Source organism: Salmo trutta, unplaced genomic scaffold, assembly GCF_901001165.1.
Source record: "Salmo trutta unplaced genomic scaffold, fSalTru1.1, whole genome shotgun sequence".
NCBI classification, from domain to species: Eukaryota; Metazoa; Chordata; class Actinopteri; order Salmoniformes; family Salmonidae; genus Salmo; species Salmo trutta.
In genome coordinates, this window is record NW_021823043.1 from 1,633,329 (window position 1) to 1,652,204 (window position 18,876).

General features: G+C 47.2%; 1 protein-coding gene across 1 annotated transcript; it reads right to left on the reverse strand.

Moving 5' to 3' along the window:
* Window positions 1-1,154: 1,154 nt before the first annotated feature.
* LOC115188418 (leucine-rich repeat-containing protein 17-like) lies at window positions 1,155-18,407 on the reverse strand. The gene is made up of 4 exons (XM_029747260.1): window positions 18,137-18,407; window positions 11,512-12,420; window positions 4,069-4,224; window positions 1,155-2,363 (listed from the first exon to the last, which is right to left on the reverse strand). The coding sequence occupies exons 2-4, from the start codon at window positions 12,275-12,277 to the stop codon at window positions 1,933-1,935; spliced, it is 1,353 nt and encodes a 450-aa protein (XP_029603120.1). The 5' UTR covers window positions 12,278-12,420; window positions 18,137-18,407; the 3' UTR covers window positions 1,155-1,932.
* Between the last annotated feature and the right edge of the window lie 469 nt (window positions 18,408-18,876).

Genomic DNA, 18,876 nt, shown 5'->3' on the forward strand with positions numbered 1-18,876 from the left:
GAATCCAACTGTCCTGCATTGGTTATGCTGGTGGGAATCCAACTGTCCTGCATTGGTCATGCTGGTGGGAATCCAACTGTCCTGCATTGGTTATGCTGGTGGGAATCCAACTGTCCTGCATTGGTCATGCTGGTGGGAATCCAACTGTTCTGCATTGGTCATGCTGGTGGGAATCCAACTGTCCTGCATTGGTTATGCTGGTGGGAATCCAACTGTCCTGCATTGGTCATGCTGGTGGGAATCAAACTGTCCTGCATTGGTCATGCTGGTGGGAATCCAACTGTCCTGCATTGGTCATGCTGGTGGGAATCCAACTGTCCTGCATTGGTCATGCTGGTGGGAATCCAACTGTCCTGCATTGGTCATGCTGGTGGGAATCCAACTGTCCTGCATTGGTCATGCTGGTGGGAATCCAACTGTCCTGCATTGGTCATGCTGGTGGGAATCCAACTGTCCTGCATTGGTCATGCTGGTGGGAATCCAACTGTCCTGCATTGGTCATGCTGGTGGGAATCCAACTGTCCTGCATTGGTCATGCTGGTGGGAATCCAACTGTTCTGCATTGGTCATGCTGGTGGGAATCCAACTGTCCTGCATTGGTCATGCTGGTGGGAATCCAACTGTCCTGCATTGGTCATGCTGGTGGGAATCCAACTGTCCTGCATTGGTCATGCTGGTGGGAATCCAACTGTCCTGCATTGGTCATGCTGGTGGGAATCCAACTGGGGAATCCAACTGTCCTGCATTGGTCATGCTGGTGGGAATCCAACTGTTCTGCATTGGTCATGCTGGTGGGAATCCAACTGTTCTGCATTGGTCATGCTGGTGGGAATCCAACTGTTCTGCATTGGTTATGCTGGTGGGAATCCAACTGTCCTGCATTGGTCATGCTGGTGGGAATCCAACTGGGGAATCCAACTGTCCTGCATTGGTCATGCTGGTGGGAATCCAACTGTTCTGCATTGGTCATGCTGGTGGGAATCCAACTGTTCTGCATTGGTCATGCTGGTGGGAATCCAACTGTCCTGCATTGGTTATGCTGGTGGGAATCCAACTGTTCTGCATTGGTTATGCTGGTGGGAATCCGACTGTTCTGCATTGGTCATGCTGGTGGGAATCCAACTGTTCTGCATTGGTCATGCTGGTGGGAATCCAACTGTCCTGCATTGGTCATGCTGGTGGGAATCCAACTGTTCTGCATTGGTCATGCTGGTGGGAATCCAACTGTTCTGCATTGGTCATGCTGGTGGGAATCCAACTGTTCTGCATTGGTCATGCTGGTGGGAATCCAACTGTTCTGCATTGGTCATGCTGGTGGGAATCCAACTGTTCTGCATTGGTCATGCTGGTGGGAATCCAACTGTTCTGCATTGGTCATGCTGGTGGGAATCCAACTGTCCTGCATTGGTTATGCTGGTGGGAATCCAACTGTTCTGCATTGGTTATGCTGGTGGGAATCCGACTGTTCTGCATTGGTCATGCTGGTGGGAATCCAACTGTTCTGCATTGGTCATGCTGGTGGGAATCCAACTGTCCTGCATTGGTCATGCTGGTGGGAATCCAACTGTTCTGCATTGGTCATGCTGGTGGGAATCCAACTGTTCTGCATTGGTCATGCTGGTGGGAATCCAACTGTTCTGCATTGGTCATGCTGGTGGGAATCCAACTGTTCTGCATTGGTCATGCTGGTGGGAATCCAACTGTTCTGCATTGGTCATGCTGGTGGGAATCCAAATGTCCTGCATTGGTCATGCTGGTGGGAATCCAACTGTTCTGCATTGGTCATGCTGGTGGGAATCCAACTGTTCTGCATTGGTCATGCTGGTGGGAATTCGAAAGTAAAAAAAAAATCTGATACAGACTGAATTGGAAGGTTCTGCGATAATATAAAACAACAACAACAGTTCTCTTCTAATTTCCAACTCTGTCCTATTAAGTCAACCTGGTGACCTCATATTTCTTTGGTCTGGGGTCTCTCAGAGGCTTCGGCAGCAGCTCCATCTCCGCCTCCTCTGTCTCGGCCACGAGCTCCTGAGCCGTCTGTCCCTGTCCTGTATCACCCTTCCCTGGTTGTGGATCCTTATCCTTGGGACACTCTCCATTGTAGGTCTTGACATAATTCTCCACGGGCCAGCCCCTGAACTCCTGAGGCTCGGTGCAGATTAGGCCAGAGTAGGCCACCCCGGGGTGATGCTTCAGCCAGTAGATCAGGTAGTGGATGTTGTAGTCACAGACCCAGGGGTTATCCCCCAGATTCAGCATCCTGAGGAAGTACAGGTCCTCCAACACTCCGTACTTGAAGTAGTGCAGGCTGTTGTTGGACAGGTCCAGCTCTCGCAGGTACAGGAGCCCCGCAAACGCAGCTATGGAGAGGGGGAGAAATGCAGGATGTTAAGGGTTAGTTAGAGGGACAGGACATTTCAATGAATCTTACAGCACAAGTCTCAGTGGAATAAATTCCTACTGGACAGGTACAGGAGCCCAGTGGATGCAGCTGAAGAGGGGGGACAAGGAGAGAGGACGTTGGGGTTAGAGGTCAATTGCTACTTCAATTAATCTTATACAGTAGTACTCAGTGGAAAGTTTTAGTGGAAGTAATGTCCACTAATGGACATGAATACTGAATTATTACCAGGAACTAATGTTCCACTGTAACATGAGAAAGAGGAACAGCTACCATAACTAATTTCCGACTGCCTTTTCAGCACCTCGTCTTCAAACACATGCTGATATTAACTTGACCAGTGCTCTCCCCATCACCTAGTCTCAGCTCTAATTCAAGCTGAAGTTGGCCTGTTGATGTTCCTACGATGTGCCTAATGGCTAGCAGACATCTTTAAGATGTGTGTCCTGCAGTATAGCCCTGAGTAATTGTGGCAGTGCAAGCTAGCACCATAAAGATAGATAGGCCTACTGTATTTAGCACTGTCTCCAGAGTGACCCTCCTGTTACCACTCCCACAAACCCCCTCAGATTATGTGCTTATCATACTCATGAGAATTACTGTCCGGTTTCTACTGGTTTGTTTGTGCAGCACAATGATACAACAATTCTGGTGTATTTTTTAAACCAGTTTTGGCTAGCTACAGAGCTTAGCTTCTCACAGTCCCTGAGAAAACTGAGGCAGCATTTTGTGAATACTTCATGAGAATTGTGTTCAATTTGCAGTTGCTTTCTCTGTCCAGAACGGATTGGCTTTTTATCCATAACATGCTATTTCATTTCTTTCTCCTCGATCATAGTAGTTAATGACTGTGTGTGGACAGTACTGGTTGTCATAGATGGTCGGAATTAACCACCATTAATTACTTGTTAACAACTCAGGGAAATGCTCTAATGTCAATTGTTTACATATGTTCTGCAATAATTAATGATAATGGAACTATTTTCCTTCCGTGGCAAAGCTTCCTGGCTATGTGACCAGTTCTTGTGAGCCTAGGAATAACGAGACAGCATTTTTTCCCAGTTCTCAAACATAACAGAACTAGAAGGTAGTGTAGTGATTCCTCGGCAAATAGAAAACCTTGTTAGTTCTACAAACGAGGTGGAGCATGTTTATGGCATCGTAGGCTCCTTTAAGTCAGATTTAACCGTGTGAGAAGCTAATGAGCTTTAAGGGTTTTTATCTATGTGTGGAATTGATCCAAACTCAACGCTGCCTGGTATGGTATATAAAGTATGTGAGTTTTTTATTTGTCTTTCTTCTGCCTCTTTTTTCACATTACCCCAGGGATTCTAACAATTCTATTTCAGGAGGAAATGAAGCCATGCCTCCATTTTGTGATGAATGGACTCAAGGTCAAGGTTCTCCTCTGATTGCTCTTTTGACCTCTTTCTTTGAAGGTCCAGTGTGGGCTCGATTACAATGGGGGACCAGTAAGAAAATCTATGCACTCACTACTGTAAGTCACAAAGCAAAAAAAAAAAAAAAAGCATATCTATCTCAGATTGCTTTATCTTATTAAATACTTCTTCAGGTGTTGTGAGATCTGATCCTCTGTGCAGCATGACTTGGCACACATCCATAATGATTGTGCTGTTTGAAGGAAGTGTATGGTCTCTCCTCACCAGTGTCGATCTGATCCAGATTGTTACTGCTGAGGTTGAGAAGCTTCAGGTCCCTGGCAGCAACAAACTCCTTGGGCCGGAGCTGAGTGATGCTGTTACTGGACAAGTCCATCCTCACAATGTCTGACGGGAGACTTGAGGGGATGTTCTTCAGTTCTGGAGGGGGGGGGGGGGGGGGGGGGGGGGAGAGAGAGAATATGGAGGTCAGTGAGAAGTTAATGGCTTAACCAGACATGTTTACATTGGCCATTTCAGCTAGCTATCATACTGCATGAAAACATGAACAAAAACATAAGCGGACACACAAGGAACTTTGGGACATATGTGATTATTTCAACCCAATGCATACTTGTTGATTGCCAGAGTGACTGACATTTGGATTCCTACATATGTGAATTCAGAGTGTGTCCTGAGAATATCAACATGGCCTCCCCTTTCTATAGTCACTCTGTAGCCATGTTGTATGTCTGTGCCAAGAGGGACTGTTATTCACATCACTCTGGGTTCCCTTAGCCTTTGAAGGGTATGAAACATGAAGGTTAACGTATGAAACAGGGTTTCCCACAGGCTTAAAAGGCCTCTGAGAGAGCTTCTGTCTTTTTTTGTGATCACCAGCAGCCTTTACCATAGAAGGAAAACTTCTGCAAGAGCCATTGTTCTCAATCTAGAGTTTAAAATAAAGACTGAGACATGAAGACTAAGTAGGTGGTCCCTAAAATGCATACAACTTCTATTTACAATTCATATTGAATGATGTCTTTGGAACCGGTTTTCTAAGTCACGTTCACAATGAAAGGAGTTAGCTCTAAAACTAAAACGCTTAGCTGAGAATTAACCTAGCTGTGGTGGGGTGGAAAAACTTCATTTTTTATTTCATGAATGACACAAAGTCCATGTACAATCTTGGACTGCTTCCAGTAGGCCACATCCTGAGCACGGTTTATTCATCATGCAGCTAAAGGAACTATCACAGACCTTAACGATAGACAGCTGCTCTAATATCAGAACAGCATAGGACATCCATCATCCTCCACTGTAAGGAAATGAGATTAGCGCTCCATGGCTTGTAGATGAGGGTGCTGCTGCTGGAGCATTCACAACAACAGAGACAGAAGTTGGCGTTCTCAATGACACCCTATTCCCTATATAGTACACTACTTTCGTCCATATCCCTATGGGCCATGGTAGGGCTCTGGTTAAAAGTAGTGCACTATATAGGGAATAGAGTGCCATTTGGGACGCATCCAGAGATGTTCTCTCTTTCCCCTATCTATCAAACCCCTGCCTCACAACACCTGTGATATGCTTCAGTTCAGACTACAGCAGTGAGTGGGGAAACATGTAAGATGGTTGGGATGTTGGGAGAAGTCAAGGTCGTTCAGACATAACAGTTTTCAGAAAGAATCTGAACTCATCATGAGGGGCCACAGTCAGAGCCGGCCCTATATCCATACCCACTCATGCAGTCAGAGCCGGCCCTATATCCATACCCACTCATGCAGTCAGAGCCGGCCCTATATCCATACCCACTCATGCAGTCAGAGCCGGCCCTATATCCATACCCACTCATGCAGTCAGAGCCGGTCCTATATCCATACCCACTCATGCAGTCAGAGCCGGCCTTATATCCATACCCAATCATGCAGTCAGAGCCGGCCCTATATCCATACCCACTCATGCAGTCAGAGCTGGCCCTATATCCATACCCACTCATGCAGTCAGAGCCGGTCCTATATCCATACCCACTCATGCAGTCAGAGCCGGCCTTATATCCATACCCAATCATGCAGTCAGAGCCGGTCCTATATCCATATCCACTCATGCAGTCAGAGCCGGCCCTATATCCATACCCACTCATGCAGTCAGAGCCGGCCCTATATCCATACCCACTCATGCAGTCAGAGCCGGCCCTATATCCATACCCACTCATGCAGTCAGAGCTGGCCCTATATCCATATCCACTCATGCAGTCAGAGCCGGCCCTATATCCATACCCACTCATGCAGTCAGAGCCGGCCCTATATCCATACCCACTCATGCAGTCAGAGCAGGCCCTATATCCATACCCACTCATGCAGTCACAGCCGGCCCTATATCCATACCCACTCATGCAGTCAGAGCCGGCCCTATATCCATACCCACTCATGCAGTCAGAGCCGGCCCTATATCCATACCCACTCATGCAGTCAGAGCCGGCCCTATATCCATACCCACTCATGCAGTCAGAGCCGGCCCTATATCCATACCCACTCATGCAGTCAGAGCCGGCCCTATATCCATACCCACTCATGCAGTCAGAGCCGGCCCTATATCCATATCCACTCATGCAGTCAGAGCCGGCCCTATATCCATACCCACTCATGCAGTCAGAGCTGGCCCTATATCCATACCCACTCATGCAGTCAGAGCCGGCCCTATATCCATACCCACTCATGCAGTCAGAGCCGGCCCTATATCCATACCCACTCATGCAGTCAGAGCCGGCCCTATATCCATACCCACTCATGCAGTCAGAGCCGGCCCTAGCCTTTTGGGGGCCCTAAGCAACATTTTGTCATGAGGCGGAGAGAAGATTTAGCAATTATATAACAGATTCCATGCAATTCTAATCATTTTGCCATAGGGTGTAGAGAAATGTTTGCAGTTTTTAAGATGATATCTGAGTGAGAGAGACTAACAAAATCAATGGGGGCCTCCGATCTGCAATTTGACCATGCTTCCTGGAAGTTTAGATAGCTGGCTGCTAGACTAACTTGCCAATCTGAAAACTGAAGCTGTCAGTGACTGACGTAACAACAGAACAACTGCTGATGCACAACCACTATTCTATCCCTCAACAGGAAGTTGATTTGAAATGTTTTTAGAAATGTTTCCGCGGGCCAACAAAAGAGGGGTGGCGGCCAGTTGCCCATCCCTGATATAGTTTATTAAAATCACATGTCGTTTACAGACAGTAGGAAACTAAACCTATACAGCCATTCATTTAGATTGTAAATGCACAGTGCTGCTTTTACAGAGTCACATGCCAGTATATCAAGGAAAATCAACGCTGCTGTGGAGGAGAAGAGACTACCAGCAGAATACATTGACCATGCTGTGGAGGAGAGGAGACTACCAGCAGAATATTAATCATCATGCTGTGGAGGAGAGGAGACCACCAGCAGAATACCTTGACCATGCTGTGGAGGAGAGGAGACTACCAGCAGAATATTAATCATCATGCTGTGGAGGAGAGGAGACCACCAGCAGAATATTAATCATAATGCTGTGGAGGAGAGGAGACTACCAGCAGAATATTAATCATCATGCTGTGGAGGAGAGGAGACTACCAGCAGAATACCTTGACCATGCTGTGGAGGAGAGGAGACCACCAGCAGAATATTAATCATCATGCTGTGGAGGAGAGGAGACCACCAGCAGAATATTAATCATCATGCTGAGGAGGAGAGGAGACTACCAGCAGAATTTGACTCATCATGCTGTGGAGGAGAGGAGACCACCAGCAGAATATTAATCATCATGCTGTGGAGGAGAGGAGACCACCAGCAGAATATTAATCATCATGCTGTGGAGGAGAGGAGACCACCAGCAGAATAGTAATCATCATGCTGTGGAGGAGAGGAGACCACCAGCAGAATATTAATCATCATGCTGTGGAGGAGAGGAGACCACCAGCAGAATATTAATCATCATGCTGTGGAGGAGAGGAGACCACCAGCAGAATATTAATCATCATGCTGTGGAGGAGAGGAGACTACCAGCAGAATATTAATCATCATGCTGTGGAGGAGAGGAGACTACCAGCATAATATCATGCTGTTTTTAATTATATCTTTTTTTCAACTTTTCTTTAACTCTAATTTACAATGACAGCCTAGGAGCAGTGGATTAACTGCCTTGTTCAGGGGCAGAAAGACCGATTTTTACCTTGTCAGCTCAGGGATTCAATCCAGCAACCTTTCGGTTATTGGGCCAACGCTATAACCACTAAGCTACCTGCCTCCCCAATCTATCTCGCTCTCTCTCTCTCCCTCTCTCTCTCTTTCTCTTTCTCCCACTCTCTCTCCATCCCTCTCTCATCTGTGAGTTCCAGTGAATTCAGAGCCTTTTCTCATCGTGGCTCCAGGGATCTGATAATAATATACTGTCTCACTAATTACTGACCAGAGGTCGTTACACATATATGTCAGACAGCATCAACTTTATAGATAAATGTTGTCCAGACCTCATAGTTAGATACTGAGAGAAACCTTTTCAATTTTGTGGAGGAGAGGAGACTACCAACAGAATATTACTCCCTCTCTGCTACACATCATGACTCCCCCAGAATGTGTCAGCTGACAAAACACCCGACCATCGGTTACAGGAACTCCATGAAACCAGGATATAATGTCAGAAGAGGAGGTTAGGCTTTACAGAGATGACAAGCAGGCCAACTCTCCATATGCTGACTCAACTGTTCTGCTAGCGATAGAGCAGGACTAAACCAGGCGTCATCTTTCAGGCTTATGACTTGTTTGAAAAGGTTTCTCTCAGTATCTGACTATGAGGTCTGGATGACATTTATCTAAAAAGTACATACACTCTGACATATTCTTCCATATATAATGTATGTACCACACAGATGATTTATTTGTGATTGGATACATTCTGTCTTGCTCCCACACAGTTCTGTAGTGTATTGTAGGGACATATCCAGTGTTTCCAGTGTAACGACCTCTGGTCAGTTATTAGTGATACAGTATATTAAGGCTCTGAATTCACTGGAACTCACAGATGAGAGAGGGATGGAGAGAGAGTGAGAGAAACAGAGAAAGAGAGATGGAGAGAGAGAGAGATGGGGGAGAAAGGCTAGAGAGAGAGATGAGGGAGAGAGAGAAAGATAGATAGATAGATAGATGAGAGTGGGAGCGGTAGAGAGAAATGAGAGAGAGAGAGAGAGAGGAGAGAGAGAGAGAGAGGAGAGAGGAGAGAGGGAGAGAGGAGAGAGGGAGATCAAGAGCGGCAGAGAGAGAGAGAGATGAGGGAGAGAGGGAGAGGAGAGAGGGAGAGCAAGAGACAAAGAGATGAGGGACAGAGAGAGAGCGAGAGAGAGATTGAGAGAGATGAGGGAGATAGGTAGAGAGAGAGCGAGAGTAGCGACAGAGAGAGAGAGCGAGAACGGGAGAGAGAGAGTAGCAACGAAAGAGAGCGAGAGCGGGAGAGAGAGAGAGGAGAGAAAGAGAGAGAGAGAGAGATGAGGGAGGGAGGGAGGGAGGTATGGAGGGGGACAGACTATGACCAGTGAGATGATCTAGTGAGGTTCAGATAAAGGACTGATTGAAAACCTTTCCAGAGGGGAAGGGAAATAGTTTCCCCCAGCTGAACATGGGGATCTTTTATATAGCGACAGTAGAATAGAGACCAGTGTTGCTGCTTCTTGCACGTTTAACTGCACTCTGACAGATGGCTTTCTGGGGACAAGATAGGGACAGTATATCATTATATGACGGTCATTCATCATCTTGATCAAAGGGCCCGCTCACTGTGACATTTCATAAATATACAGTAGAATAATACATCAGAGTGCTGCCACTTCGACTAAGTAAGTATGAAGGGACTATGCATGACTATACTGCCACGTCTATACTAAATCACTATGAAGGGACTATTCATGACTATACTGCCATGTCTATACTAAATCAATATGAAGGGACTATTCATGACTATACTGCCACGTCTACACTAAATCAATATGAAGGGACTATTCATGACTATACTGCCACGTCTATACTAAATCAATATGAAGGGACTATTCATGACTATACTGCCACGTCTATACTAAATCAATATGAAGGGACTATTCATGACTATACTGCCACGTCTATACTAAATCAATATGAAGGGATTATTCATGACTATACTGCCACGTCTACACTAAATCAATATGAAGGGACTATTCATGACTATACTGCCACGTCTATACTAAATCAATATGAAGGGACTATTCATGACTATACTGCCACGTCTACACTAAATCAATATGAAGGGACTATTCATGACTATACTGCCACGTCTATACTAAATCAATATGAAGGGACTATTCATGACTATACTGCCACGTCTATACTAAATCAATATGAAGGGACTATTCATGACTATACTGCCACGTCTATACTAAATCAATATGAAGGGACTATTCATGACTATACTGCCACATCTATACTAAATCCATATGAAGGGACTATTCATGACTATACTGCCACGTCTATACTAAATCAATATGAAGGGACTATTCATGACTATACTGCCACGTCTATACTAAATCAATATGAAGGGACTATTCATGACTATACTGCCACGTCTATACTAAATCAATATGAAGGGACTATTCATGACTATACTGCCACGTCTATACTAAATCAATATGAAGGGACTATTCATGACTATACTGCCACGTCTATACTAAATCAATATGAAGGGACTATTCATGACTATACTGCCACGTCTACACTAAATCAATATGAAGGGACTATTCATGACTATACTGCCACGTCTATACTAAATCAATATGAAGGGACTATTCATGACTATACTGCCACGTCTATACTAAATCAATATGAAGGGACTATTCATGACTATACTGCCACGTCTATACTAAATCAATATGAAGGGACTATTCATGACTATACTGCCACGTCTATACTAAATCAATATGAAGGGAATATTCATGTTGTATTTTGGAGCTCAAACAAAAGCAGTCCCCACACAGCATGGACTCCATGCAGGGTTTGTAGTCAGTCCCATGGGTCTGGGCCTAATGACTATTTGAAATACGATATTGAAACCTAATCTTTCTAGAAGTTATAGTCCTGATAGCAGTTTTAATGTGGCAGTTATACATAGTTGCACAGAAACGGCACCAGATGTGAGAGTCTGGACGGGAGACAGAAATGAGACTCCATATTTTCCCTTGGTCCCTTTGTGTCTATTGTTACATGATGGTTTCCACGGTTTCCACACTGCAAGCCGTCCCTCTAAGGCCTCTCGGTTTACAGTCGTCTCCTACCACATTCTGATTCAGGGAAATTATAGAGAACACATTTAGAAAGTAGTGATTATCAACCACAGCTCTGGAGTATCCAGCAGCCAGCCTCTCCTCCACACGGTTGCAAAAGGCCTCACAACAATCATGTGTAGTGAACAATGGCCAGATACTTCAGATGGACATGTGACTCATACATGGAGGGCCGGTTTCCCTGACCCATAATCCTGGACTAAAAAGCTGTTTCAGTAGAGATTCATCTGGGTCCATGAACCCATGGCCCTGAAAACCCTAATAACTCACTCCAGTACTCTGAAAGACCAGAATACACCACTTCATTGTCCTCCAAGGAGGGAATTATTCACACAGGTTACACAAACAAATGAAAGGGAGACAAGCTTGGTTGGCTCATAGCTTACCTTTGCTCTTGCAGTCCAGCATGGGTTTGGGGAACATGTAGGTGTGGCACAAGGAGTTGGCATCAGGGTACTTCTTGATGGGAGGTGGTTTGGGCAGACTACCCTGCCCCTCCTGAGGTGTCTGCCCTGGCTGCTGGCCCTCCCCATCCTCAGGACACAGCAGCTCCGGCCTCATCTTCTTCAGCTTCTGACCTCTCAGCGAGTCCGGCTCCGAACACTTGGCATAGTTCCCTAGGTTACGGTTGCTGGGCACCTGCAGGGTCCTGACCAGGCTATCCAGCGAGCACCAGCAGTCCCAGGGGTTGTCATAGAGACGCAGGTAGCGGAGGCTTGGCAAGGGCAGCAGGTGCTCCTCAGAAGCTGTCTTCATCTTGTTGTGCTGAAGAAGCAGAGTAGTGAGCTGTCCCAGCCCTGCGAACGCCTCCTCCTCCACCATGTAGAGCTCATTCTGTTGTAGATCCAGACTCTTTAGGTTCTTGAACTGGGAAAAGGTGTTGTCTCTGAGCACCTGGATCTTGTTGCGGGCCAGCAGGAGGTGGTGGATGTCTTCAGGCCAGTGCTGTTGCACCCCGGTCAGCTGGCGGTCCTGACAGTCCAGGTATTTCTCTCCGGCCTCCATGTATTCCTTGCATTCAGAGGTTTGGCGTTTGACAGCATTGGCCCTGCCTTTACCCCGGGCCCTGCCCCGTTCTCTGTTCCGTCCACCCTTCCTGGGCTCAGCGGACCTGAGGAGCAGGAGGAGCAGCAGAGCGCTGATCAGCCGCATCCTGGGAGCCCCAACGCCACCACTGGGAGACGTGGGAGCGGCAAGACTGGAAGAAGAGGGAGGGAGGGAGGGGGAGAGGGATGGCCTTGTGAAATCAGAGATGGCCTTGGGTTTCTGCTGGTGCCAGGGAAGGCTGGTTACAGCTGTGTGAGAGAGAGAGAGAGTTAAGTGGAGAGTTCATTGTTCAGGAGGAGAGGGATAGGAAGGGATAGAGAGGAAGAAAGAGAGGGAGAGGAAGAATGATGGAGAGAAACAGACATAAAGCATGTTATATGATAGTCTATCAAACAGAGAGATAGTTAAAACACGGTCATGGAACAGTGACCCATTTCCTTTGTTTCTCAGTCTTCTCTCTCAGTTCCTCTCCTCCCTTCTCCTATCTCTCTGTTCCTCTCCTCCCTTCTCCTATCTCTCTGTTTCTCTGCCCCCTTCTCCTATCTCTCAGTTCCTCTCCTCTCTTCTCCTATCTCTCTGTTCCTCTCCTCTCTTCTATCTCTCTGTTCCTTTCCTCTCTTCTCCTATCTCTCTGTTCCTTTCCTCCCTTCTCCTATCTCTCTCGCTCTCTCTCTCTCTCTCTCTCTCTCTCTCTCTCTCTCTCTCTCTCTCTCTTCAGTCAGTAATTCATCTGTACACCAGGCTGAAAACCTCACGAACATTCATCAAAGAGGAGGAAGTTTCCATGTATGTGTACGTCCACTCCTGTAAACATACTCTGATAAACATGACGGTGGTAAAGACCTCCCTAACTACCTTACCCTGAGGGAAGGCTATGTGTAGCTGAATGGAATTACCCTGAGTTTATTATTATCACTGGTGTTAAAGGTTAGTGTTGATGATGTACCTTGAATGCTCTTAATGATCATGTATATATTTATTAGTTATATGTATGCCATTCAAATATGGTTCCCAGGAAATATGCTTTTCTACCAGGAAAACAATAATATCTTAGTCATGACAACAGTCATTCCTCATGTTAAACTATATTGATAAGGTCCAACCCAGGTTACAGTACGGGCAAACATCAGGCAGCATCGAAACTTCCCCAGAGGAAATATTAATCCACTTTTATGGTTTAGCAATGATGACAAATCTAGCTCAACGCTATGTAGCAGTGTGTCTGGCTCTGCTTGCGGTGTGTGTGTATGTGTGTGTGTGTGTGTGTGTGTGTGTGTGTGTGTGTGTGTGTGTGTGTGTGTTTTCACCCCCACCAGCGATGGGCCTGTACAGTATTGACTCATTAGTCCCAAGTGTGATGTGAGGCAGCAGCCACAATGTCTGCCAAACAAAACCCTACATCTCCTGCTACAGTGAGCTAGCCCAACTGTATCAACCCCCCCCCCCCCTCCAGCCTTCCACAGTGGAACAGTCCAGTCACAGGGAGAGATGGAGAAGAGGTGGTGTAAACATTGAGTTTATAGACACAATGAGTTAGAGAATTCTTCAGTCTGAGAACACTTTGCCCTATAGTATCCTAGCAAGCTAACACGCAGCAAAGCTACACTAGTGAGATCTCAATCCTACAGTCCACTATAGCCACTCCCTTAGGGACAATATGAAAACACGAGAGCTGTGGGTATTTCATCTGCTCCCCGAAAATAAACCATTATAACACAAAAGATGACTGCCATCTAGGGCCATTCAGACAGTCTCTCTCCACGTAAGCACTGTTAGCGCCCGTGCCTCTGCCAGTGTAAACACACACTCTCCCATGTGGAGTGCACATGGCAAAGCTTTGGACCTCTAACCCCCCCTCTGGTCTGCCCAGCTCTGGCCCAGTTCCGGCCCAACTTCGGCCCATACTCGGCCCAGCCCAATGCCCAGGCCATCTAGCTCCAGGCCCATTCAGCTATGTCAGACCAGGCTGGCAGACACTCACTCACTCACTCACTCACTCACTCACTCACTCACTCACTCAGTCACTCACTCACTCACTCACTCACTCACTCACTCACTCACTCACTCACTCACTCACTCACTCACTCACTCACTCACTCACTCACTCACTCACTCACTCACTCACTCACTCACTCACTCACTCTCTCTCTCTCTCTCTCTCTCTCTCTCTCTCTCTCTCTCTCTCTCTCTGGATGAATCCCCACTTTACAGTCCATAGTGATAGTTTAATCTGTTGTTCAGGCACCAGTGAAACACTGTACTGTTCAACTGGAAGACGCTTTATCATGCAGGTCAACTGTGTTCCTTTTCAATTCATTTTATAATATTTATGCATAAATTCTCTTTCATAAAACATTTCTCTGTTTAAGAGTCCTTCAATTGTTGTAAATGTCTTATTTAACCTTTATTTATTAGTATCTCTTTTCCAAGAGAGACCTGGTCCAATAGCAGCAGAGGGAACAAAGTTTCAGACAAAACAACTTACATACACTGACACAACGTTAAACAACACTATAGACACACATACAGCACAACACACACAGGGTTTACAAAGATAAGCTGTTGGGAAAAACCCAACTGTATTTTAACACAATAATATCATGCTACTAGAATGTGCTCTGCAGGAAAATTATATTACCAGTATAAAAGTTTGAAATCTGAAAAATGTAAATAATCAATGCATTTACATACCCATGTGTCGGGAGTATCTATGTAAAACCACGCAGCAGTGGTACTGAGTAATGTCATGTCCTGCACTGTAATTCACTGGCCAACCTCCATCCCAGACCAACTCCCTGTGGTAATAACAGATGTTATATACCTCTAGCTGGAGGAGTAGCCAGGCATCAGGCATGCTGGTCAAAGTGAGACTAATGCTCTGTACAGCTAGAGAGCGGGGGCTCTGCGGGGGCTCTCGGGGGCTCGCGGGGGCTCTGCGGGGGCTCTCGGGGGCTCTGCGGGGGCTCGCGGGGGCTCTGCGGGGGCTCTCGGGGGCTCTGCGGGGGCTCTGCGGGGGCTCTCGGGGGCTCTGCGGGGGCTCGCGGGGGCTCTGCGGGGGCTCTCGGGGGCTCTGCGGGGGCTCTGCGGGGGCTCTCGGGGGCTCTGCGGGGGCTCTCGGGGGCTCTGCGGGGGCTCTCGGGGGCTCTGCGGGGGCTCTCGGGGGCTCGGCGGAGGCTCGCGGGGGCTGGAGAACCCAGTGTGATGCTGCTGATAGATTTAACAGAGACAGCTGGGGTCACACAGGCGTCAACACAACACACACAGCACTGACCAATAGGAGGCAGACTGGGCTGTGTGTGCTGAGCTGTCTAGTAATGCAAAGGAAAGCATACTGTACGCTGTCGGTTCCTCGCTGTCCAACCAAAGTGCTTGAACTGAGGAACTCAGTTGATGTGAAAGAACAGCAAACACACAACCACCACACAACGTTGTCTCAACATTGACTCCAAGTAGTTGGTCTATTCTAGACTGTAATTCTTGGACAATGGATGTTGTGCAAGTGAAACACCCCAGGGGAGTGTTCTAATGCTAAAGCAGTGTAGGTAGTTCCCCTAGCAGGACCTGGACGGATCAGTGAACAGCCTCATTATAGCAGCAGCCAGCCTTAAAGCCACCCAAACCAAACTCATTCCCCACCGTGGCCTGATCTGACTGAGTTTCCTTTCAGGTTGCCTGAGGTGTTCAGTCAGTGTGTCCAAAATGGCACCCCATTCCCCACGTAGTGCACTACCTCTGACCAGAGCCCTATGGGCATTTGGGAGGCAGACAGAGTCTGTATGTGTTCCCCACAGCACAATCCTCAGAGAACGCTTACACAGCACGGAGCACTAATTACAACACTTGAACTCTCTCTCACAGGCATGCAGGCAGGGGGAAAGTTTATCAAATAAATACATGTCAAATTGTATTTATCACAGGGATAATTGAAAGCTCTATTTTATTCTTGCTCTTCCAGAGATAAGTGAAAAAATAGGGAGAGAAGGAGCTTAAAAACATAGATGAGAAGAAGTAAGACAAGCCAGTTGATTCCCTCACTGATGAAGTGATACAGTGCTTCATGTGGTGTATCCCCTCTTGCCTTTAGGGTTGCAGTGCTTCATGTGGTGTATCCCCTCTTGCCTTTAGGGTTGCAGTGCTTCATGTGGTGTATCCCCTCTTGGCTTTAGGGTTGCAGTGCTTCATGTGGTGTATCCCCTCTTGCCTTTAGGGTTGAAGTGCTTCATGTGGTGTATCCCCTCTTGCCTTTAGGGTTGAAGTGCTTCATGTGGTGTATCCCCTCTTGGCTTTAGGGTTGCAGTGCTTCATGTGGTGTATCCCATTCTTGGCTTTAGGGTTGAAGTGCTTCATGTGGTGTATCCCCTCTTGCCTTTAGGGTTGAAGTGCTTCATGTGGTGTATCCCCTCTTGGCTTTAGGGTTGCAGTGCTTCATGTGGTGTATCCCCTCTTGGCTTTAGGGTTGAAGTGCTTCATGTGGTGTATCCCCTCTTGCCTTTAGGGTTGCAGTGCTTCATGTGGTGTATCCCCTCTTGGCTTTAGGGTTGAAGTGCTTCATGTGGTGTATCCCCTCTTGCCTTTAGGGTTGCAGTGCTTCATGTGGTGTATCCCCTCTTGCCTTTAGGGTTGAAGTGCTTCATGTGGTGTATCCCCTCTTGCCTTTAGGGTTGAAGTGCTTCATGTGGTGTATCCCCTCTTGGCTTTAGGGTTGAAGTGCTTCATGTGGTGTATCCCCTCTTGCCTTTAGGGTTGAAGTGCTTCATGTGGTGTATCCCCTCTTGCCTTTAGGGTTGCAGTGCTTCATGTGGTGTATCCCCTCTTGCCTTTAGGGTTGAAGTGCTTCATGTGGTGTATCCCCTCTTGCCTTTAGGGTTGAAGTGCTTCATGTGGTGTATCCCCTCTTGGCTTTAGGGTTGCAGTGCTTCATGTGGTGTATCCCCTCTTGCCTTTAGGGTTGAAGTGCTTCATGTGGTGTATCCCCTCTTGGCTTTAGGGTTGCAGTGCTTCATGTGGTGTATCCCCTCTTGCCTTTAGGGTTGAAGTGCTTCATGTGGTGTATCCCCTCTTGGCTTTAGGGTTGAAGTGCTTCATGTGGTGTATCCCCTCTTGGCTTTAGGGTTGCAGTGCTTCATGTGGTGTATCCCCTCTTGGCTTTAGGGTTGAAGTGCTTCATGTGGTGTATCCCCTCTTGCCTTTAGGGTTGCAGTGCTTCATGTGGTGTATCCCCTCTTGGCTTTAGGGTTGAAGTGCTTCATGTGGTGTATCCCCTCTTGCCTTTAGGGTGGCATTCCGACTCCCAGAGAGAACACTCAAACAGAAACATACAGCACTGAGCACTAATCCTTAAAAACCTTCAGTATGATCCTTTACCACACACTTCCTCTCAGTTGCTCCTGTTTCAGAAAGCTGGCGTTTCAGAAAGTGCCCTGAAGCCTTGAACCCAGGGTTATCTAGAGAAAGAAACCGTGACAGGGGATGTTTACCAGAGCCCTGTTCTTCCCAGCATTCCCAGAGGGAGAGGGTACGGTGATTGCGTTGGAACACGGCCAGAGACATTTACACCTCAAGTGCACAAACAGCACATACACTTCTCTTCTTACAAGAGAAAATGTTCCACTTAAGAAAAAAAGGCAACAGCTTAAATTGCAATATGTCCTGGACAAAATAATCAATAGGCAATGAGTGCAAGCATGCATGTCTAAAACCTCTTACAGTGGCATGTCTAAAACCTCTTACAGTGGCATGTCTAAAACCTCTTACAGTGGCATGTCTAAAACCTCTTACAGTGGCATGTCTAAAACCTCTTACAGTGCAGAATTCTGTGCTGTTCTGTTCGCTTTAGGAAAGTGCTGCTACTGCCCATTCTAGTACAGTAAATCTCCATTACACTATTGGCTGCCTTCAACACTGTGACTGTACTATTGTAACAGAGGAAACAGAACAGAGAGAGAGGGGGGGGGGTTCTGGTACCTGGCCAAGGGGAGAGGGAGCGGTTGATGGGTCCACTAGGGCTCTGGTCGGTCCTCCACTAGGGCTCTGGTCGGTCCCTCATCCCCTGCTCTTTGTCCTGTCATGGAGGGCTGAGCCGGACCCTGGAAGTCTGCCTGCTTAGCCTGCCTGCCTCTCCTGCCTGCCTCTCAGGCTTTGAGGGGGCTCTCTGTGTGCAGTGAGGCTCAGTCAGCCTGCGTCTGGTATTAAATTACACATGACACAGTTCCTCTGCTCTGTTCTGTGCAGACAGGCAGGCAGGCGAGGAGGAGAGAAACCCGTCTCTCCAGTGTTGAGTAACTGGCCCGCCTCCAGCCCAGCTCCTAGCCTGTCCTGTCCTCATAGAGTGTCAGGCTGTTGGAGGAGGAGGAGGAGGAAGAGGAGGAAGAGGAGGAGAAGGAAGAGGAGGAAGAGGAGGAGAAGGAAGAGGAGGAGGAGGAAGAGGAGGAGGAGGAGGAGGAAGAGGAGGAGGAGGCGGAGGAGGAGGAAGAGGAGGATGAGGAGGAAGAAGCTCACAAACAACAGATATAGTAATTACTACTGAATGTTAATGGTTACTCAGACCTGGCTGCTTCAAACCGTTGGAATGTATGACTGTATAAGCCCACATGTATATCTCCCGAAACAGAAACAGAGGAGGCTGGCAGTCTCCTTCAGGCATAGTTTTATGGATAACATGAGTCGGCTGCTAATGAACATGACACACACAAACACACACACAC